General features: G+C 38.5%; 2 protein-coding genes across 3 annotated transcripts; both read left to right on the top strand.

Moving 5' to 3' along the window:
- Window positions 1–1538: 1538 nt before the first annotated feature.
- LOC139290790 (C-type lectin-like) lies at window positions 1539–3153 on the top strand. Of its 2 annotated transcripts, XM_070912651.1 has the most exons (3): window positions 1539–1659; window positions 1769–1996; window positions 2758–3153. In XM_070912651.1, the coding sequence occupies exons 1-3, from the start codon at window positions 1596–1598 to the stop codon at window positions 3117–3119; spliced, it is 654 nt and encodes a 217-aa protein (XP_070768752.1). In that variant the 5' UTR covers window positions 1539–1595; the 3' UTR covers window positions 3120–3153. The 2 variants fall into 2 exon arrangements, 1 of the variants encoding a protein (XP_070768752.1); XR_011597542.1 differs by lacking the exons at window positions 1539–1659; window positions 1769–1996 and adding an exon at window positions 2383–2666 and having other exon boundaries at window positions 2758–2862.
- Window positions 3154–7876: 4723 nt separating this feature from the next.
- c4b (complement C4B (Chido/Rodgers blood group)) lies at window positions 7877–21368 on the top strand. Its single transcript, XM_070911352.1, has 41 exons — window positions 7877–7959; window positions 8218–8401; window positions 8507–8681; window positions 8778–8848; window positions 8937–9025; window positions 9135–9217; window positions 9313–9400; window positions 9744–9867; window positions 9998–10139; window positions 10683–10795; window positions 10885–11049; window positions 11133–11297; window positions 11395–11586; window positions 12032–12175; window positions 12287–12410; window positions 12713–12784; window positions 12876–13088; window positions 13186–13300; window positions 13577–13647; window positions 13741–13880; window positions 13997–14212; window positions 14715–14766; window positions 14882–14971; window positions 15055–15261; window positions 15803–15878; window positions 16038–16230; window positions 16320–16415; window positions 17071–17233; window positions 17663–17853; window positions 18000–18158; window positions 18253–18312; window positions 18388–18478; window positions 18562–18706; window positions 18818–18908; window positions 19717–19791; window positions 19866–19968; window positions 20071–20160; window positions 20275–20379; window positions 20519–20602; window positions 20722–20854; window positions 20939–21368. Exons 1-41 carry the CDS (start codon window positions 7889–7891, stop codon window positions 21078–21080), a joined length of 5103 nt encoding a protein of 1700 aa, XP_070767453.1. The 5' UTR covers window positions 7877–7888; the 3' UTR covers window positions 21081–21368.
- Window positions 21369–22784: the final 1416 nt, after the last annotated feature.

Genomic DNA, 22784 nt, shown 5'->3' on the forward strand with positions numbered 1-22784 from the left:
GTGTGGTTTTTGGGTAGCCTCAATATGACACAACAGACCTAATCTGAGCAAACTCTTGGACAGCCACACCCACAAGATGTGCTGGTAAGCTTTTGTTTTTGACAGGAGGGGTATTTACAGTATTGCACAACTTGTTTATGCTCCAGTGATGTTGTACAATATCTAAAATATTTAACACAGTGCTCTGTTTTTGTAATCTTTTGAGCTCCCTTGTCCTCCATGAGAATGAGTTGCACTTTATCAGAGTTGTAAATTCAACAATTGCAACATTTTTTTTTAAACCCTTGGATCCGAAAGAGACCTGCAATTTCTTTTAAGCAGTAGTTCCTTTTTTTCTTTTCCTATGGTTAAATTGTTTAAAAATATTCATTCAACAAAACCAGTTTCAAAAAGGTGTATGGAAACCCCAGTTCATTCTCAATGCATCTTGGGAAACTTGACAGCCTTGTCACAAGCCCTACATTAGATGCAGTGCCCCAAAAACGTAACATTTTCCAATATACAGGATCCTATAGATCACAATATCACAATTCTGTTTTTCTTTTCATATTGATTTGAAAACTTGGATTAATTTAATATTTGAATGAATCATTTCCCTTTTTTCCCATACACATCAGTGGGTGGGTGGGGGTTCTCAGTGTAGTGATCATGGGCACTTAGGAGGAGCCAGAGATTGAACCACCACCCATTTTGGACAGAGGAAACCTGTTGACATTACGAAATAGTGGAAGAATCGTAGATCATTCATATGTCAGCAGATTCACAAAGTTGTCCTCTGTTAGTCACTGTTTTTACAGCAGGTGTAGCTGCTTTCATATCATTTCATCTCAACAAACCAGATAGCAAGAGAGAAAGGAAACCTGAAAAACTGCTTTGTCTGTTGCTGCTCATGAAGAGATGTCTCTTAACAAGCCAAGTGGCATTCTTACTACAAACACTCTGCTGCTCACAGCTGCTAGCAACTTACGTTAGGACCTGCAAATGGTCATAACAGGACAATATATTGACTTTCAGTTTTGCTGCAAACCTATTCATCGCGATGAAAATGACTCAAACTTTGTATCTGCTTTTTATCTCAGGTTTGAACCTTACATGCTTTTTACTGACTCATATCATTATTATATAAATGTATCATATAAAATGCATACAGTACATGTAGTTGGCTATTTGTGAACTGTGAAGAAAGACAACATTTTGAAATATAAAACAATGGCATGAGTTAGAAATGATTCACGAGAATGTTTTTGTTATCATTGTCTGTATTCAAACTGCTGTAACACACTACGTGTAATTTCACAGGATTTTGCTCCTTCGCACTGGGATCTTCAGATTTTCACCTTATTCATCTTTTAAAGACCTACAAAGAAGCAAAGGTCTATTGCAATGAGCTGTACTCTGATTTAGCCACAGTTTACAACTCAACAGATATGAACTATTTGATCACTTTAGTTCCAAATACCACTGCCAGAGCCTGGATAGGACTGGAGACGGGAGATGTGTGGATGTGGCACTGGTCATGGCCTGATCAAAAACTGGATTTTTTAAACTGGAAGGCAGGAGAACCACAAAATAAGAATGAAGATGCATGTGCAGCAATGGATCAACGCGGCACGTGGTTTGAAAGTGACTGCAGAGCTAAAAAAAGTTTTGTTTGTCAGGGTAAGTGAAATGGCAATGTTGCAGTAAAAGTAATTTTTAGATCGCATGTTTAAATGCCGAACATTGCTTTGTTGTTTGTGTTTAAAATGTTAAACCTTTGAACTTGCAGGCAACGGTGATACCAGTGGTCACATTTTTGTAGCTAACACCAAATCATGGAGGGACGCTCAGAATCATTGCAGGGGCATGTCGTCTGATCTCGTTGCCATTCACTCAGCAGAAGAGAACGAGGCAGTACACAATGTGTCTGTGTCACACTATGTGTGGATTGGCCTCTTCAAAGATCCCTGGAAGTGGTCTGATGGCAGCAACTCATCGTTCCGTTACTGGAAACCCAGTCAGCCTAACTACTTAGAAGGTCAGGATTGTGTTGCTGCTGTATTCAAAGATCAAGGGAAGTGGAATGACCTGAAATGCAAAGGCAAACGCAATTTTATTTGTCGTGGGGGTAAGTTCCTGTATTTCATGCTTTCTCTGTCAGCAAAGTGAATTTGCTTTAAGTTATATTCATGTTTTGTAACCTTACACAATACCCAACAGAGCAACATCTATAATTCTTCTCCTCTCAGTGTTTATTCATTCATCACTTACTCTTACAGCAAGGAAATCAATTCCAACAACCACCAATCAATCAAGTACACAGGAGACCCTTACAACAGATCAACTGCCAACAAATGTGACAACTCTCCCAAACCCTTCTGAAGAGGTCGTGGTAACATTTAATTTGACTGTGGTCACATCTACCAATCAATCAAACGCTACTAATGTTACCACCAACGAAGTAACAACTGCCAGTGTACTGACAACACCAAATACCACAGATCTGGTGTCAAATACTTCAAGCACTGCACTCAACAATGTGACTACAGAGATGTCAAATGTGACAGCAACACAGCTACCCCCCACAACTACTGTACAAGTGACCACAGATGGTGTCTCTACACTAACAACACTGATGGGGACTTCAGCCCAGAACACCACACACACCACACAAAGTTCGCATCCAGGTATGTTTAAAACCATCATGTGCCTTTGTGCTCATTTAGCATACATTTGCATTATGAAATTAAGTACTATTTGTCTGTTTTCCTCCTAAAGGAAACCTGATACTAATCCAGGAAAACATGACGTGGATTGACGCCATGAGTTACTGCAGGGAGCACCATATTGACCTGGTCCACATTACCACCAAAGACATTCAGGAGAAGGTGGCTGAAAAGGCAAAGAACGCCACATCAACCCATGTTTGGCTAGGTCTGCGCTACACTTGTAACTTTGACTTTTGGTTCTGGACCACTTCAGCTACTGGCTGTTACTGGAACTGGGCACCAGGACAGGGATCCGAGGGGAAATATGACTGTGGTGTTACAGGTGCAATTGAGGCCACTGGGAGGCAGCAGTGGGTAGGCTTGCCTGAGACAGAAAAACTGAATTTCATCTGCAATGCATGTGCTAGATGAGTGCAGAGGGCCGGAGACACCTCAGATGACAAAGATGTTGCAGTTTTCATAAATGCTGTATGGACAAATAACACATTTGTGTTGGTTATACAAGCTTTGCTGTATCACAACGATATTTTCAACAGAAATATCATGGTTATTTCAATGCTCACTTATGAGGTCATACTTCCACCCTTGAAATACAGCTGCCGTTTCTATTGTTGAGATTGAATTTCATTACATATGAAAACCTCATGTGGTGTGTAGGCGTGCACATTCACAGTCATGGGCGGCAAGAGTAATGTGAGAACATTGATCTGCTCTATGCCTTTCACTCAGGGGTTACTATTTGCATGTTGACCCCCTGGGTTGGGGCCCCAAGATTGTCTTTTTTAGACCACCAGAGTACGGCCCCTCGATCCAGACTGCCTGCTGCCCTTGCTGACCTGACCTTCACTAGCAGCAACACGCACAGACAGCGCTCACAGACGCTCACCTTCCTGTCTGCACCCTTGAGGTACACGGAGCATCGATAGCCATGGGAACTGGACCTTATACAGCACATTCACTGATCAAAACTGACTTTAATCAATCTCAAACTCTATGACATAAATGCAACTGTGGGTTTCACTGTTCTCAGCTCCATAGAACCAATCTTTGGAGAAACATCATGTGTTGCTTGTATATTTTTATTTTTTCACTTCTCACAACACAGTACAAATTTCCTTCCTCTTTTGAAAGGAATGACTCCAGATACATTAATTGATTAACTGCCATTGGTACATGTTAAAGTATATGTTCCTTGAGGTGAGAAAAAAGTGTGAAGAATGACACAGGACAGGAAATATACTGTGCTTAATACTGTAAGTTATTATAACTGATGGTAGAACTATTAGAAAACAAATGGTGATATTGGGTACATACTGATGTGAGTTCTTAAACTACAAACTGATAATAAAAGATATTGATATCCCATAGGTCTCTTTTTGGAAAGAAGTGACCTTAATATTTTCCAATACTTTCAATATTATCCAGTTTTGAGGATAGTGCTTATAACAACTTCATTAGTATACCAGTATGTTTGCATCATTGGATTAAATAACCCCATATAACCACTGAATACCAGTTCCTATATCTTGTAATCCACTGCTGCATTCTGATAACTGCTTTTGCATCCACAATGAGGGTCTTGTCACTTGTCAATTACCACGGACCATTACACATGAGTGTGTCATAGCTTAGTTTTCTCCCTGAATAGGCATTGGTCAGTGAGCCTCCCATCAGTTCAATGTCAGTCTCTGGACTACCCCCTCACCTCCTTTTCTCACCCTCATCTCCTCTTGTGTGCTGTCCAGCTGGCTCTGACCTCTGACCCTTTCACCCTCACTCCTGACCCCCGAGGACATTCCCACGCCACACCCTTTTGTGTACATCTCTCCATGGAAACCCAGTGGTCACTCCCTCTGCATTTTTAGAGATTATGGTGATAGACATAATTCACTTTCACTGGGATCAGTGTAATGCAACCTAATTTGGCCTAATCCCAATTCAAGTATGAGGTGCTTCAAAACTGAAACATATATATTTACTAAGAGTATAATAAATACATTCTAAATATATTCATTATCAGGACATGAAATAAATCTCCGACTGTACATGTCAGTTTATCATATAGGTTGTTATCATACAGAATAATTTACTAAATAAAAATATCAATGCAGAAACTAAATGGTGCTGTCTGAGGGTCCAAACATTCAACTAAAATGTTTCTTTAACTGGGGTCATTTTTAATGACAGGTATTTATTCTGAAATTTCTGATGTTGAAACTTTAAAAATTGGGTGCAAATATTAGTTTTTAACTTTACGTCTCTCTACCTGCCATGTGCACTTGTACCCTTCCCTCTCCCCTTTTCTTCTTGGAGACTCTGCGCCCCTCCGTAGATCCCTCCCTTCTTTTCCGTCTGTCACTTTCACAGTTAATTGTAGAAAAAGAGATTTTCTCCATTGAGGCCCAGTCTCTTAGGTAACCCCACTCCTGCATGAAATGAGATGGATAGAGGGGAAAAGATAGAGAGGGGGACATGGACAGGCAAACTGAAACAGGCAGCGGTTGAGGACGGATGCAGAGGAGAGTGGACTTTACAATATTCTATATATACAAGTTAGAAAGAAAGAGTTTAATATTTAATATGCATAGGGACACATGATTAATAGCTGCTTCTCTGGGACTATTATCACTGTATTATTGATGGTGCATGTAAGTATTTGAATAATTTACTTTGTCACTTGTTTGTTAAGTTATGTTAATTTACTAATATGCCAATTTACAGATAAGAAATAAAGGGAATAGTTAGATTAACAATATGTACATTTTAAAACAAAACATTTAGTGGTAGAAATCTTTGGAACATGGATTGTGTATAGTCTTTTTAAGAAACAGTTACTCTTGGATTAGATTTTTCAGTGTGTAGCCTGCTTTCTCTTGACAGTTCATTAATTCTTCAGTCTCTCTACAGTAACTGGTTAAACAAAAGCTTTAAATGTTTCAGTACATTTTATGATAGATATTTCTGCACTTTAATTCATCTCCTGATATTTTATCAAACCATTCATCAGGATTTACTCCCAGACCTAAGAGATGCTACTGCTGTTCATCCCAAGTTTGACAGGGAGTCTGGTGTTGATTGTCCAAACGCAATTCTTGTGTTACGTCTCCATATCCAGGAGTTGTGGATGGACATCATGCCCCCGACTCTTATTTACTCCATCTTACTTCTTACGGTGGTGATGCAGAGATCAACGTGGGGCCCCCATTCTAGATTTAAACTATTTGTTGAAGTTGATTGATAATGATATCTGTAGGGAACATTTTCAATTGAAAATGTGTGATTATTAACAAACGTGGCTTTTGGCTTTAATTCAGATTTAAGTTTCTCACAAATCACATTGAGCTTCCAGCCCCTGGACTTTGACTGAGTTCTCTCTTGCAGACTACCTACCTTCTCGAGGGCTGCAGCAGTAGACTGACATTTCTTAATTTTCTGTTAAGTTCTGAAAAACTGAAATTGTTTCATTTGTTGTAGGTGTGTGGATATCATATTATCTTGAAGGAACAAGTAAACTTATCTGGTTTGCTGGACAGAAACATTTTCAAAAGTACAATTAGTATCTTTTGCTATGAGTCAGATTGTTAATGGATGAGGAGATAATATGGCGCAGGGCCATATGACTTGCTGTTGGTGAAGTGAAATGGAGGCTGACAAAGATGTTTCTCCCATGGTCCAAATGCGTCTTTGGATTGGAGAGGGCCATGACATACCCATTTTTGTTATGTGTGTAACGTATGTGTGTATGTTAGCTTGATTGTAACTTTACATGAGCCAATATTGTTCAGTTCTTTGAAACTAGCTTGAGATTAATGTTGATGTTACAGCTATGTATCATTTCTGTATTTCTATTCTGAAACTTCTGGAAGATATTTTAAAAATGCAGTTCAAAACTTTGTTAATTAATACCATGAAATAAGTTGAAAAAGATAGGTACTATTGATTTTTATTTGACAAAAATGAAGTTAGAATTGAAACACAGCAAGGTGGAAAAATTTAAGCAAAATTTAGAGACTTTCGGGATCAGTGCCTCAATCTGAAACACTTAGCTGGGATAACCACTTTGGTGCTTAAATTCTTCCAAAAATCATGCACATGGATGTTTATGGGTGTTTACATTTATACATCTGATGCATCCACACCGTTTTTATTTTTTTGTTAAAAAAACTAAATTTTCTGTCCAATCAGTGTGTTAAATGTTGAATATGTCCTGCTACAATTGAAAGACAGATTCGTTTTTTATGTAACTCTGTTTATTACATCAGCTGTTGAAAAAATAAAAGTTTATGACCTTGTCTCTGTCTATCTTTGTTACTTGCTGAGACGACAATGTGATAACAGTCTGTGGCTTTGTCATAAATCTTACAACTCTTCCTTTTTGCCAGATCAGGACACAGTTTGGCAGCTTTTTAAATTCCATTCAGCATACAGTCAGTCATTAGTGAACTGGATGAATACACACATGAAAGGGATTGTAAAATTACAAGAAAACAGCACAGGATATGTATTGTATGTAAGAGGCTTCAGTAACTATGATTCACTAAACTGAAGAAATCATTGTAATTAGTTTACAGATATACTTGAGCTCTACTTTGCAAATCATTCCTGAACCATGTGTTGTTAAGTCACCAGCACGCACTCCATCCCAAACTCAAACAGCCCAAACCTGATTTCTTGTAAATCACATGATTTGGGGGAAAGCAGGCTGACTTGCACTGACCAATGAGAGACTGGTTACACATTGTGAAATAGAGACCAACACTTTCCATGCTGTGAGCCAAGCAGGGATAAAGAAATTGACTTTTATAAAATCAAACATGTTGTTGTCTGAAATGCATCACTCAGTCCAACGATGTGTATTGTTAACCTCATGTTTTAGATAAATATGTTTAGATCTCATAATTTCATCTATGTAGAAATGTACTGAAACAACAAGTATGCCACACATCTGTATACAAGTTATATTTGACAGTATGATGATATTCTCAGTTTATGTATTGCCAGTTAGTGCATGCCATCACTCTGACAAATGATACTTCTTTCTAAGTTATCTTAGAAGAAAAAAAAACAGAGGGAGGGCCCTGAGATATCCAACGATTGAGAAATACAGGGCTGGGTGACTTACAAAACCTCAGTGGATCAAAAACCTGTGTCAGAGCAGGCAAAGAAACAGGAGCTGCACAATGAAGTGCCATATCTTTTCGATACTGTTCCTGATCTTGACCATGGAGTCAGACTGTTCAACGGACAACAGGTACATATACAAATAGCTGCATGACTCTACGTTATGTAATAATCTAATGTAATGGCAACCTTTTTGTGTTTAATGCAAAAATGTACGTATGTTTGTAGCATAATATATGTTAAGTGATTAGTGTGTCATTTTGTTATAATGTGTTAGATAAAATAAAATATGCAGCATTGCAGATGTTTATTTAAAGGAATAGAAGTTGATGAATGCAAAATGAAGAATACAATAAGTGCTTTTTTTTTTTTTTACCTTTGTGTACAGATTCTTCATCTCAGCCCCTAGAGTGTTTCATGTGGGTGTTAATGAGAAAGTGTTTGTCCAGATGGCTGATCTTAATAATCCTGTTACTCTCTATCTGGAGCACGAGACTCTCAATACTGTTGTGTCTGAGAAGAAAACTGCTGTGTGTACAGAGGAAGGGGAGATCAAAACAGTTGAGCTCATGGTATGAAAAACTTCCCCACTCATACAAAAAGCAAACAATTCAGAGGGGACTGAGGTGTCATTAACCCAAACTTCTAATTCTTCTATCAAACGTCTATCTTTACAGATAATCAGGGAAATAATGTCAAGATTTCCTAAACGTAATGATCTTTCCTACCTATCGTTGGTGGCAGAGAGCCCCTCCTTTAATGTCAGGAAGATAACAAGGGTCCTGGTATCAAAACAGAGGGGCAATATCTTCATTCAGACTGATCAGCCAATCTACAGCCCAACACACTCAGGTAAAAGTAAAGTGAAAGTGAAATAAATCTCCGCTCTATAAAGAAATAACAGGGAGTGTTTTTAAAGCCATTTTATGTTGATTATCTCTCTTCTAGTGAATTACAGGATATTCACTCTTGATCACACATTCAGGCCTCATGAGGGAGTGTTCCAGATATCAGTATTTGTGAGTAGATACATTTTCTTAAGGAGTGAAGAGGACTTGTGCACAAAGATGTGCACAAATAATTTTTGCTTTTGTCATTTTATGATAGAATGCAGCTGGAAACAGAATAATGAAGTCCCTTAGGTCTGCCAAGGGAGGGATATTCAGAGGCACATTCCACATACCTGATGTCTCTAAGTATGTAAAACAGATTATTAGATAATAAATAAATTAATAATAAACTGCGTCTAACATAACAGTACAAGGTACTTTGGCATAATACCACGTGTATGCTTTGTTTACAAAGATCGGGCACATGGAAGATTACAGCGCACTATGAAGATGATGAAGCACATGCTGCTTCCAGAGAGTTCAAAGTAAAAAAATTCGGTAAGCTGATTGTTTTAAGTATTTTACTTCTTTAATTAAATTAACAGATGATATTTCTTCCCTCTAAAAAACAGTTTTATTGTTACACACCCTAGTTTTGCCAAGTTTTGAGGTGAACATCGCAATGGAGCAGAGGTATATTTTGTTGAACGCTGAACAGATTGACTTCAACATCTTAGCCATGTAAGTGTTGATTAATTTCACATTAAACTTATGTTACTGCCTCTCTAACTCTCTCTGCCTCGCTAGCTGCTAGCACTAACGCTCGATGCTTAACAACTGGCTTGTAATAAAAACAAAAAATAGGCTAAAAGTGGCTAAAAAGCTCTGTAAAGCAACATATTTGGGTAATTATGTGTCATTAACTGACCCCTTTCAAATGATCCCTTCTAATTTGATTCAATATTAATATAAGATATGTTGACTAATGCAGTTTTCCACATATTTTACAGTATAGGCTAATGTTATAAGCCTCTCTTTTTGTCTCAATTTCAACAGTCACAATGTTACAATGATTATTCTTTAGGTATTCATATGGCGAGAAAGTCAACGGGTCTTTCTACTGCCAATTTGGAGTGGTAAAAAAAGGTACAACCAGGGGTCAAAAAATGGAGCCTGACTTTATCAGGGGACTGGTGTTGACTGGTTCGGTGAGGAAATCTATTCAAACTTTATAATGCAGCTCATTTCAAGATCTGAGATCAGATAACCTGGCAACATATTGCATCTCTTAGGTGTCAAGAGTCCTTGAAAGTCATCATGTTATGCCATTTCTTGCAGGTCAGGGATGGAACTGCATCAGCTTCTCTCCAGATAGCAGACTTACATATGCGCCTCCAAGATCAGCAGAACAAAACCCTCTCCGAATTACAGCAAAGTGGATCACAACTCTACTTGGGAGTATTTGTCACCAACATACAAAGTAAAGGACACTCTGTCACACTATAAACCAATGTTTGAGTCTAAAAAAGATTTGGTGTTTTGTATACAGCAGTCTGTGCACCATAAAGTATGATGTTTGGTGTTAAATGGCCAGACAGCTAATTTCTGATTCTTGTTATGCACCTCCAGGGCACTGCAATGACTCTGGTTTTTGCGAAATTGTATTTAATGAGAGATGCGTTGAAATAAAGCAGTTTTACTCACTTGAGTAGTTAAATAGATGTATCTAGTTAAACTGAAGATCCTATATTTTATAGAATATATGCCACAATTAGAGCAAAACTATTGCATACACCCCTATGAAATTGCTTTAGAAATATGTTGGTCGAAAATCAATTATTATTCAATTGTTGTATAAGATATCAGTTCTTCAATTTTATTAAAATTGTATTACTGCTACTACAACCACTACTATTACTATAATAATAATAGTAAAAATAATGATAATTTATCTCAAAATTGAAGGATAAAGCCCTTGAGCTGTGTCCATTTTCATTGTATCTTCTGCATTTTCTTTGTCCAGGTGGTGAAATACAAGAGGCAGAAGTTTACCTTCCTATCATCTCCCACAAATACACCATGGATCTCTCTCGAACTCGCTCACATATCGTTCCTGGATATCCTCTAGATGTGGTGGTAGGCATGGAACTAACAAATGGGCACACCGCTATGCACATGACTGTGCTGATTTTGTATATAAAATATTTTGTTTGTTGTTATTATAGGTGGTTGTGCGTCACCCAGATGGCTCCCCAGCAGCTAAAGTGCCAGTAGAGATTAATGTATCAGCTTCAGAGGACCCTTGGCAAGGCAACACTGACCAGGAGGGGACAGTGTTTTCTGTGTTTAATATTGCCGTTGTGCCGGAGACTACTTCAACAGTAGTCTCTGTAAGTCAAAGGTGTTTTCACATTGATAAACCACTGGATTTTCCTTTGGTTCAGTTTAACTGTTTACACCTTGACTTCATTAGGTGTCGGCAGGTGGCCTTCAGCAGAGTAAAGAAATGAAACATGCTTCATCTCCGAGTGGCAGCTACCTTTACCTGAGTTTTAACAACAAGATGCACTCTGTGGGCCAGCCACTAACTGTAACTTACAACACCAATGGCCAAAAACAAGGGTTCATATACTACATGGTGAGTCATATCTGAATGAATACAACATGGTTTGTTTTGAAAAAGAGAAGCAATAGTTTATTTTATATCTAACCATTTTTCATTGACTATGTTTTAGGTCTTAAGCCGTGGGACCCTAATAAGAAAGGGTTCTCTCTCAATCGGCACTTCAGTTGTAGACAACTTGCAGATAACGTCTGATATGGTGCCATCCTTCCGTCTGATTGGCTACTACTACGACCAGCATGGTAACATCATTGCTGACTCTGTGTGGGTAGATGTCAGGGATGACTGCCAGATAAATGTCGAGGTGAGTAAACAGAGCAGATAAGAGTGCAACCTGAGAGAGTGAGACAGCAAATCAACAGAGCTTTACCTCTGTTGACTACGTGTGTTTGAATTGAGCTTAATTCTGTATAAGCAGGGCACTTTTTGTATTGTTTAGCATTTGTTACGAACAGAGCAGGGAGGGGGTTGGGAGGGTAGACAAAATAATGTAAAGACTTAATGACTTTAGCTTTGAAATATCACAGTTAAAAACACTGCTGTGTTATTAGGTTGCATGCCAATTATCATTCAGTCAACACAAAATATATAATTCGATTTAGTTTAGGTTAGTTTCAGTGACTGAACACAGCCCTTATATTATCTATTACATATTTATATGTTTTGTTTTAATGTATTGATTGAATTAACTTTGGCCTTGGGCAATGGCATTTCAAAAAACTCTGTACAATATTTCAACTTCCATTTAGGTAGAACAAAAAGGATCATCTGAACCTGGACAACGGGCCAATCTAGAATTTGATTTACATGGTCAGAAAGCCAGAGTGGCTTTGCTTGCTGTGGATAAGGCCTTCTACGCTCTCCATGTCGATAATAAACTCACACCCAAACAGGTAACACCTTCACACTTTCACATGTACTCTCTCTTACAACACACTGGGGCTATTTAATTCAACCCATATATTATAATACAGTAAAACCAAGTTCTTGTTCCTACTTTTCAGGTGTTTTCCTCTATGCAGTCATATGACCTTGGTTGCTCATACAGTGGAGGATCTGACATGGCATCTGTACTGACAGAGGCTGGCCTGTCTTTTGTATCTCACTCACAGTCACAGTTTAGAAAGAGTATGACAAAAACACAATTTTCCTTCATTTAAATCCTTTAAAATGTTAAATGAAATTTTGAGAAAGAGATTATTCATACAGTTCAGATTGTGTTATACAGTATTTTTACCTGTCTAGATGTAAAAAAAGATGTAATAAAGATGAATGAAGCTCAATAAAGCAGAAAATAGATTACATTTGAAGACAAGGTTTATCTTTTTAGCCAAGATTCTTTTCATGATACCAACAACCATCCAAACTCAAACACCTATCCACTTATTTATCCCTTGCCAAGCTTTAATGCTGTTATACCACTTTTCCAGGTTTGGGCTGTGACTCCCAGTCTGCACGACAGAGACGCTCTGTGGACCTTCAACAGGAAATGATGACCTTAAGTAAGACAACATTCTGGGGCAGAGCAAGTCCAGTCTGAGATAATGTAAGATAAAAATGTGTCTTTTCTTTTTCTTTTAATGTCACTTCCAGGATCTAACTATTCCGATGAAAAGTTGCAAGACTGTTGTGTTCGCGGGTTTTCTCTCATCCCTATGAGTCGAACATGTGAGGAGAGAGCAAAGAGAGTCTCTCGGGTGAAAGCAAATCCTGTTTGTGCGGAAGTCTTTTTAAAATGCTGCCTTGAAGGAGAGCGTCTCAGACACAAAAAGAGGAAAGAGGATGCCCTGAAAGGACTTGGCAGGAGTGAGATGAAATTGTCATGTGGACATTAAATACTTTACACACCCACTTGGATAGTATTTAGACTTTAATGACAAACCTTTCATTTTTTCATTTTTAGCTGCAAGCATAGATGATATTGAAGACTTCTTCTTGGACACTGCTGCTCAGTACATTCGACGAGTTTTCCCCCCAAGCTTTGCCTTCACAGAATTTGATGTAAATAACAAAGGAAGGTAAGAGGTGCAATGTGCAATTTCAAGACAGTTTTTATGTAACATTTTCTTTTCCAGTGATTTATAGTGGCTAGTTACAGCAATTAAAACATTTCTTTTAATATACTTTGCAATTGCTTATAATATACCTCGTGAGAATGTCTGCTTTTTCAGTGTAAGTGAATCTGGTTAAATGCATCACTTTAAGTTTACAGTTTTAACTATAAGTAGACAAAATATTTGTCTGATGCATTTTACAACCAATTAATTCATTTAATCTTAATCAAAAACCCTTAGTTATCCATTGGCTCTGCCTGATTCCATCACCACATGGGAGATTCAGGTCGTCACTTTATCTGCAGCCACCGGTAATAACAGCTTCTCACTTCATAAATGCATCTCGATATCTGGAGGAGCTTCTCATTATTAACTGCAGTTCACTTATTCTATGTTTCTTTCAGGTTTCTGTGTAGTTAAGCCGTCTGAGATCAAAGCATTTAAAAAGGTATTCGTGTCTGTGAAACTGCCGTACTCTGTGAAAAAATATGAGCAACTCTCCATTTCGCCTGTTATCTACAACTATGGCAGTGAAATACGACAGGTAGATATGACCTAATGTTGACATTAAGTGGAACTTAAAACAGTAAACACCTATTGTACAAATTGAAATTTAATTCTTAATGTCATTTTTCTGTGTGGACACCTGCATTTTTATAGCTGGCAGTTCATATGGAACAAACTGAAGGACTCTGCTCGCCCGGCTCAGCCACCGCCACAGCTTTCGTTAACGTTACTGTGCAGCCAGAGTCTTCCCAGCTCGTTTCCTTCTCAGCTGTCCCCATGGTAACTGGCTCAATACCCATCAAAATACGTCTCTACGACATGGACAACATGTGGGGGATAGATGCAGTTGAGAAGCCTTTGAATGTGTTGGTGAGTGACAAAGACATTATCTCTGCAAAATTATTTTATAATAGAGGCCTACCTGACAAAATAAATGTGGAAACATATATGACATATTCAAAGTCATGGATCTAAGCCTAAAATGGCTTGCCTTTGTTGATCCTCCATATGTGACATATCAGCATTTTTGCATAACTTCTGAAGACTTAATATTATATATATGTATACATTATAATCTTAAACAAAAACATTGATAACATGTCAGCTGTTTTCTTTTGTAATCAGTACTTATTGGTGATAGCTTTGTGCTTATACCAATGGTCAGTCAGTTTTTACAAATTGATAAATTAATTGTATTAATTGTAATCTCTGTGCTTGTGTGTTAAAGATTATATGCCTTAATTGATTATGACCATGCATTAACATATTAACCAATGAGCATATTTGTGTACTAGTAATGTTAACATTTGCATATTTCCATGAGTAAGACAAGGCACTCACAGTAATTTGGCTCTATTTTCTCATGTTGTAGACAGAAGGACTAGAACAGAGAGTCGAAGACACCCAAGTGTTTAAATTAGATGGTGAGTTGTTTCAGTACCTTTTAATGATACTTGCTTGAAAGTTGTAAAATGTATTTTTCAATATATTTCACATTTACATTTGCTGTAATCACTTTACTTATCTCTATCTTGATAGGGAAAAGCACTAAGACTGTCAATATTGACGGAACTTTACCAGATGATGTTGTCCCCGACTCCAGCTCCAATGTTTTCATTTCAATGGAAGGTATGTGCTGTTAGACACAGACATAAAATTAATGACTTTTGTAAAAGACAGTGTCTTATCCTTTCAGTGTTTTAATCTGACAGGGGTTGGATTTGGCAGTTCACATGCGAAGAACCTTCTTTCTCCTGAGAAGGTTGCTGGCCTGATCGTATTGCCGAAAGGATGTTTAGAACAGACAATGGTACGACTGGCCCCTACAGCCTCAGCCGTGCGCTACCTCGACCTGAGTGAGCAATGGTTTGACCTGCCTGCTGGTTCCAGAGATGATGCTCTTGATAAAATTGAGAAAGGTAGGAAAACATCAAGCAGTTCATTGCATAATGTTTTCATCATTTTTGAACCCCTTTTTCTGTGCACACAACCATACAGTGAAGAAGAAAAAACAGTTAACTCTTAAAGTTTATGCAGTGCAGCGAGCTAAACACACTCCCAATAAAGGTTGAAGACAGTGGATTGCCTTTGAAGTTTTTACTGCAAGCAATTGTGAAACTGTGCAGATTGAGAGATATAAGCAAAAATGAGTTAGTGTAGTAACAATGAAACTGGATTCACAAAAGTATAGACTAGCTTTCACATCAATTATAATGTGCTTCATGTCCACAAGAGTTCAAATAAAAAGAGTAACATACACAACAGTTATCCCAACAGTAATTCAACAGTTACTCAGAAAACACACTTGGTTAGCTTGGTTTCTCAACTACAAATTACAGTTGAGAGACATTGCATAGAATAACAGAGTTAACATGTTTTAAATGGGGAAAGACCCTCTACAGGTCACTAAAAAGGCTATAGACATTTTTGTTTCAACAAAGTAAACACTTTCTTTGCCAGGTTATATACATATTTTACAAAAGAAGAAAGCCAATGGATCTTATGGAGCATGGGGTTCAGTACCATCTAGCAATTGGTGAGTATTTGTTTTATGCTGCCATTGATATTTGATGTAAGGTAATTCCTTCCAATATCTCACATAATAAATCAACTTTCCTCATTTCCAATATCTCAAATTGTAAGTCAGCTTTTTTCATCCACTCTTCTTCTTTGTTTTTCTTTCTCTTGTCTTCAGGGTGACTGCCCTTGTGGTAAAAGTGCTATCATTGGTGGCGCAGCGTCAGGTGGTGACTTTTGGAGTGCAGGGCAGGAGGGCTCGGGTTGTACCAGAAGAAGAGATCAGGCGCCCAGTCAGTTACTTGCTCTCAGAACAGAATATTGATGGGTCATTTACTGACCCACATCCAGTGCTACACAGAGGAGTTCTGGTAACCCCTACAGTTATTAGAAAAGTATCAAATGTTACAACAAATTCAATAGCAGTGAATGCAATGTTGTCTGTGTGTGTTTAATGTAGAAAGGAGAAGACCAAGATGCATCCATGACAGCATTCATAACTCTTGCACTTCACCGATCCCTTCAATTCCTGCAAACCGAAGGGAGAAATAATGCGGTGAGATAATATAAAGACAATATTACTGTCCTGGGTGGCAGTATAATATTACTGTCCTGGGTGACAGTATTTAGCCACGCTAGTGGTGTTGCTTTGGGTATAGCAGTGTTGGTCGGTCCACCACTTGAAATATCTCAACTATTGAATGGATTGTCAAGCAATTTTAGATTTGATTTTAGATACCTGACTTTCCTTTAGTGCCACCATGAAGTTAACATTTGTGGTTTTGGGTGAAATGCCTTGGAAATCTTTGGATGGATTGTCATAAAATTGGGAACAGACATTCATGTCCCCCTCGGGCTGAATTGTAATTGCTCTTTGTCAGGGGATCATGTCAAAATCACATCAAAATGCTTTGAGTTCGCAAATGTAAGCATGCTAACAAGCTAAGATAAGATGGTGACAATGGTAAACACTATTCACTAATCATCTCCATGTTAGCATTGTGAGCATGTTAGCATGTTGGTGTTAACATTTAGCTCAAAGCACTGCTGTGTCTAAGTGCAGCCTCACAGAGCCGCTAGCATGTCAACTCCTAGCGTTGTTTTCTAGATTTCTATTAAATGTGTTTGAATGCCCTGTAGTCAAAGCATAATTAGAAAAGAAAATTAGTTGCAAAAATTTAATTCACTGCCTTCATTCTACTTTCTACCAGGAAGCAAGCATTTCAAAATCAACAACATATCTCCTGACACACCTTGAGGAGCTTGACCATCCCTATGCTGTTGCCATCACAGTCTACTGCCTTGCAGTTTGCCTACCAAAGGGAACAGATCTCTCATCTGCCTGGACAAAACTTCAAGCACTGGCTACTGAAGGCATGTCCAATCAAAGTAAATAGGTGTGGGCGGTATGGATATAAAAGTTCATATTGCGTATCCATATGAAACACTCAATATAGTCAGTTAAGTATAATCAATTAAGAAGCTGATTATGGATAAAATAACTTGACAGGAATGTTTTTTTTAATCCAGTGAATGCCTGACAAAGCAGGGTATTTCATTACACTGATGCTAAAATCATATAAAAATGCCATATTGCCACAAAGCAGCCCTTTTAAACATGGTGAAAACACTGAGGCAGAACGTTTGTCAGTTGACCAATTTATATTATCATATATATTAACATATCGCCCAACCCTAAGAGCTGCCATACACATTTTACAATGTTAAGTTCACATTATCATCAACATGGTATTGTTTGAAAATGTTTTCATTTTTACTTATTGTCTATTTCTTAATTATCAGGGAAGAATGGTTGTTATCTCTGGACCAGAGACAACACCCAGAATCGAGAGAAGGCAGATGGCATCACAGTAGAGACTTCAGCCTATGCCCTCCTAGCTGCAGTGGAACTTGGGAAAACCCAGTGGGCAGACAAAGCAGCCTGCTGGTTAACCACCCAAGAAAACTATTTTGGAGGCTTCAAATCATCCCAGGTGATTGGGATGCTAGATTAAGAATTGTTTAACCCAAAGAATCCCTGTCTTTGGACGTAGCCTCTGTATCCCGTGTGTGGTCCGACATCATACAGGATAGTCCAGAGATGTTAAACATGTTATTAATGTTTTATTACCATGCCCAGGATACCATCATGGCATTGGAAGCCCTCTCGGAGTATGAGCTAAAGAGGTCCACCAGTCCCGAGGCAAATCTAATAGCAGAGTTCACAGTCTCAGGAAAGAAAGACATTATAAAGCTTGTACTGGCAAATAAGAAGGAGAAAGTGGAAACAGACCTTAAGGTATCATAGAGAATCATCAGCACTACACTTGAATACACACATAAATATTTGACCTCACTCTTAGATCACTTGTTTTTTCTGTCTTTTGTCACAGAAATTTGTAGGGAACAACATTGTTGTGCAACTGACAGGAAAAGGCGATACCAAGTTAAAGGTAAGCGTGATTAATGTCTGTATGTATGCTGGAATAGAGACACAATTTTTAGTAAATCACAGATCTTTTTGGCAGGTTGTGAAGGCTTACTATCTAATGGAACCCAAGGATGATTGTGACAAAATGTCTATCAGCGTCACAGTGGAGGGGAAAGTGAAGTACACTGGTGAGGTTTTGTCACTGATAACAAATCACAACCACTTGTACTGCTGATAAAAGCTACAGTTACGTTAACCTCTGTCTCCCTAGCTGAGGTCTTAGAAAATTATGAATACTATGACGACTACGGTAACAACGAGGAGAAGGAGGTGGTTGATGCTCGCACCCGAAACAGGAGAGATCTTGTTGACAACTTGAATTCAGACAATACTGTCAACTTCACAATCTGTGTCAGGTCAGTTGAATGAGAGTCAAGAGATTGAGATTCAAGATTGAGACAATGAGCTTTGTGGGGAAAGGTCACAAATCCTGAACAGCCTATGTTTCATTGTTTTCCTGAGTATAGTCATAGCCTGCACAGAAATCTCACAGGAATGGCCATTGTTGACATCACACTTCTGAGTGGATTTGAGGCTCAAATCGAGGACCTGGACAAGGTTAGTAGCTCTCTACCTCTTCTTCATCATTGTCGTCCTGTGTGCAAAGTGGGAGGAGCTGTTTCGGGTCATGTCATGTCCCAGTCAATTTCTCAATAGACAAGCTGAGGTGATTGACAGTTGGAGCATGAAACTCTCCCGGTTGAATCAGGACAAAAGATTAGCAAGTAAAAGTTTACTGCAACTTATTACATGGCAAACAGCAGAGAGAGAGGAAGTTACTGGTCCTTACCAAGAAATAGTCGAATAGGCGATCTGTTTGGTTTTACTCTTTCTTTTTGCGTAGATTAAACGTACAAGATATGTGTGTATAAGTAATCTGTAGAAGTGTTCATAGGCAGATTTTGTCACCTTTGGACAGAGCCAGGCTACCTGTTTTCAGTGTTTATTGTAAGCTAAGTTAGCCTTCATATTAAGCCTACTGACATGTGAGTGGTATGAACTTCTCATCTGACTCTTGGCAAGAAAGCGAATAAACGTCCCAGATCGGGGCTATGGTACTATGTTTTGTTCTCAACTGCAAGACGAAGCATTTTTAATTCACTACTGTTGTTATTTGCACCCTGACTGGCTTATTTTCCAAAGTATGCAAGCTCCTGGCTACTGTAGTATTTAGAGCCGTCCACCATGGCAAAAAGAAAGAAAAACATGATTACTGTGAAATTAACTTGAAATAATTAAAACTGGGGGCTGTGATATAAACCTAGGATCATAACATTATCCGGGAGAAACACATGTTTCTATGTTAAGTAACATTGACCACACCATATATATAGTATCAAAAAGTTCAATTCTTGTCTCTGTGTAGCTACGACAGGAGCCTGAACAATTCATTTCCCATTATGAGGTCTCCAATGGAAGAGTGATCATCTACTTCAATGAAGTAAGGCTGAAATCTGTTTACATATACAAAGATTTTACATGTCCAGCACTGAAAGATTTCTTCTCTCACTCCAGCTCTTTGAATCAGAGGAATGCATTAGTTTCGGTGCTATACAGACCGTACCAATTGGCCTTCTACAGCCGGCTCCAGCTGTGTTCTATGATTATTATGAACCAAGTAAGCCTTTCATTTGATATTTTCTGCATTTTAGTCAGGATAGAGGGGACATCTTTGCTTAATTTACCAGGAATTTATGAACTATTTGTGCTTTCCTTGCAGACAGAAAGTGTACTGTGTTCTACAACGCCCCCAAAAGAAGCAGGATGGTCTCCAAATTGTGTTCAGACGATGTGTGCCAGTGTGCAGAAAGTAGGCCATTATTCTTTAAGACCCATACTGACAAACACTCGAGAATAAATGTAGCTTTACCCTTCAGGTTTGTGTAAATAATTAAAGTTGCATTATGTTCCATATTTTCTTCAGGACCCTGTCATAAACTACAAAATACATTCCAATCAGAAAGCAGAAAGATAATCACAAAGGATGACCGTTTAAAACATGCTTGCTTCTTCCCTACAGTAGATTACGGTCAGTGCTACACACAAGACATTATGGTGTAAAGTATTTCATAATAACTTGACTATAAAGAATCAACTTTTTCATGTAGTGACAATAGGGCAGTTCAGATCAATGGTTGTTAATTAAAGGTTGATTCTTTTTATTTCAGCGTACATTGTTGAAGTCCTCGATATTTCTATGAAGAGTAACTTTGAGCTGTACAAAACGACTGTAAGGGAGGTCCTCAGATCACGTAAGTAAACTACCACAAGCCATAGCAGATGTTGTAACACTGACCTTTAAATAGTTGCTTGCCATTACGTTTATGCTTGGAAGACACATCATAAATATAATGACAATCATTTCTACCAGATGGAGATATCCTTGTGAATATCAATTCTGTTCGAGTGTTCGCTAAGAGGCGCCAGTGTAAAGGACAGTTCGACGTGGGAAAACAGTATCTCATCATGGGCAAAGATGGCTCCACAACCGACTCAAATGGAATGTAAGTACAGTCAATAACATTAATGGAGATGTAATTTTATACTGATTGATTCTCATTATGGTCACTCTCTCCCTCTTTTTGTAGGATGCAGTATCTGTTGGAATCAAACACCTGGGTTGAAAAGAAGCCTTTGCCAGAAGAATGTAAAAGAACTGCTCATAATACTGCATGCCCAGCGTTTAAAACATTCACAGATGAGTACAAGGTTGATGGCTGCAAACAGTGAAACAGACTCTCAAACAAATCTGTTTCATTGAACTTTAATTTTCAGTAGAGAATAACTAATTTACAGTAGTTTCCCATGAGATGCAGCATGGGTCATATGAACTCTTTTTTTTTAATGTTTATAATCATGTAAGCATAGTATAAGAACATCCACACATAGGCATTATTTCTTGTCAGACAGTAGGTGGATGACTGGTTCAGCTTTGAAATTGTACATACAATGTAACCATTAATCATTTCTCTATGTCCAATACATCTACCAGTGTTTAAATAAAGGATCACATCTTAATGTTGTCAAGCAAATACCTTTGTATGTGTATAATTGGTTGGAGCATTGACTAGACGTTTACATGCTGAGATAATTATTTGAAATGGAAACAAACATTTGCTCTTTCGTGTCTTTCCAAATAGTGTGATTCAGTTTGGTGTACTGGTTTGATTAAGCTTTCCTGCTGAATATATATTTTTTATGTTTTTTTTTTCTTTTACTGGCAGAAAAGGATCTGAGAGGAGTCTCTGTACTCAACGCAACCCCCCTCAAAGTTACCCCCCCTCCTTCCTTAACATCTGCAAGGCGAGGAGGAGGGGAGAGAGGGGGAGTGATTTCAGGTTTATGTGCATACACATGAAGTGGCATGACAGTCTGCATGTAAGACTGGCTCATTGCCCCCGGTGGAGCTACACAGTGACAAGATTCAATCAATCAATCATCACCTCATGAGGATAATAGCTCTTTATTAGCTTTAGAGAGCTAACAGCCCTCTTATCAAATGCTCTCCACTTAGTAATGTGCAGCAGAAGATACAACATGTTGAGCTATAAGTGATGCAGAGAGAGGTAATGGGAGAAAACGAGGGGTAAGTGGGAGGGAGCAGTGCAGAAGGAGTAGGAGGGGCGGCACGGGTGGAGAGGTGAGGAACAAGCAAGGGCTTATGTGCTTATATTATTCTAATCTCTGAGGCCAGGTCCAATGTAAACGACATGGGAGTACTGACCATCACTTCAATCACAGCCAGATCAATGCTTGCACTGTTCCAGCCTTTGCCATTAGACATTTCATTAAATCTGAATCAATAAAGGGTAAATAAATACGCAGACTTCAGCATCACACATTTTCATCTTGAGATCACTTTAGTGGACTGCCAGTGGCCAACAGCAACAGCAACATTTTGAAAAAGTGGTCTTCTTTTTGCTGTAGCCTTCTCAAGGTAATTAATGGCTTGTCATGACTGAGCAGTGTGGACTTCTGCTCATGATTAGAGTCACAATCAATCAAGAGTAGTCACAGTAGTAGAACACAGTAGAAATATTCTGTCATCAAAGACAGATTGACGTTGGTGAGTGAATGATAGATTTATACTTTCATAGATGTGTGGATTGCCACAAGAGATCGTGAATACACATATTCTATGAGTACATGCTCACCTTCTCTGACACACCAAATATGCTTGATCATCAACTATGAAATTGGCTGGGGAACTGCGAAATGTGCTCGTACGACCAGGTGTATTTTGTTAGGTGTGCAGAAACCTTGTTGAAGGTGTGTCTCCAGCCATTTTTCCAAAGGCCAACACAGGGTCAGTGGTTTGAGGGTGGTCTATGGTGCAGAAAGGAGTAGGGTGAGGGCGGAGCTGTTCCTGGAGGCTGCCAGCAGATGGAGGCACTGATGGACTGGGACCACCCACTCAGGAGTCCACACTACACT

The sequence above is a fragment of the Enoplosus armatus genome, chromosome 9 (assembly GCF_043641665.1).
Source record: "Enoplosus armatus isolate fEnoArm2 chromosome 9, fEnoArm2.hap1, whole genome shotgun sequence".
Lineage (NCBI taxonomy): Eukaryota > Metazoa > Chordata > Actinopteri > Centrarchiformes > Enoplosidae > Enoplosus > Enoplosus armatus.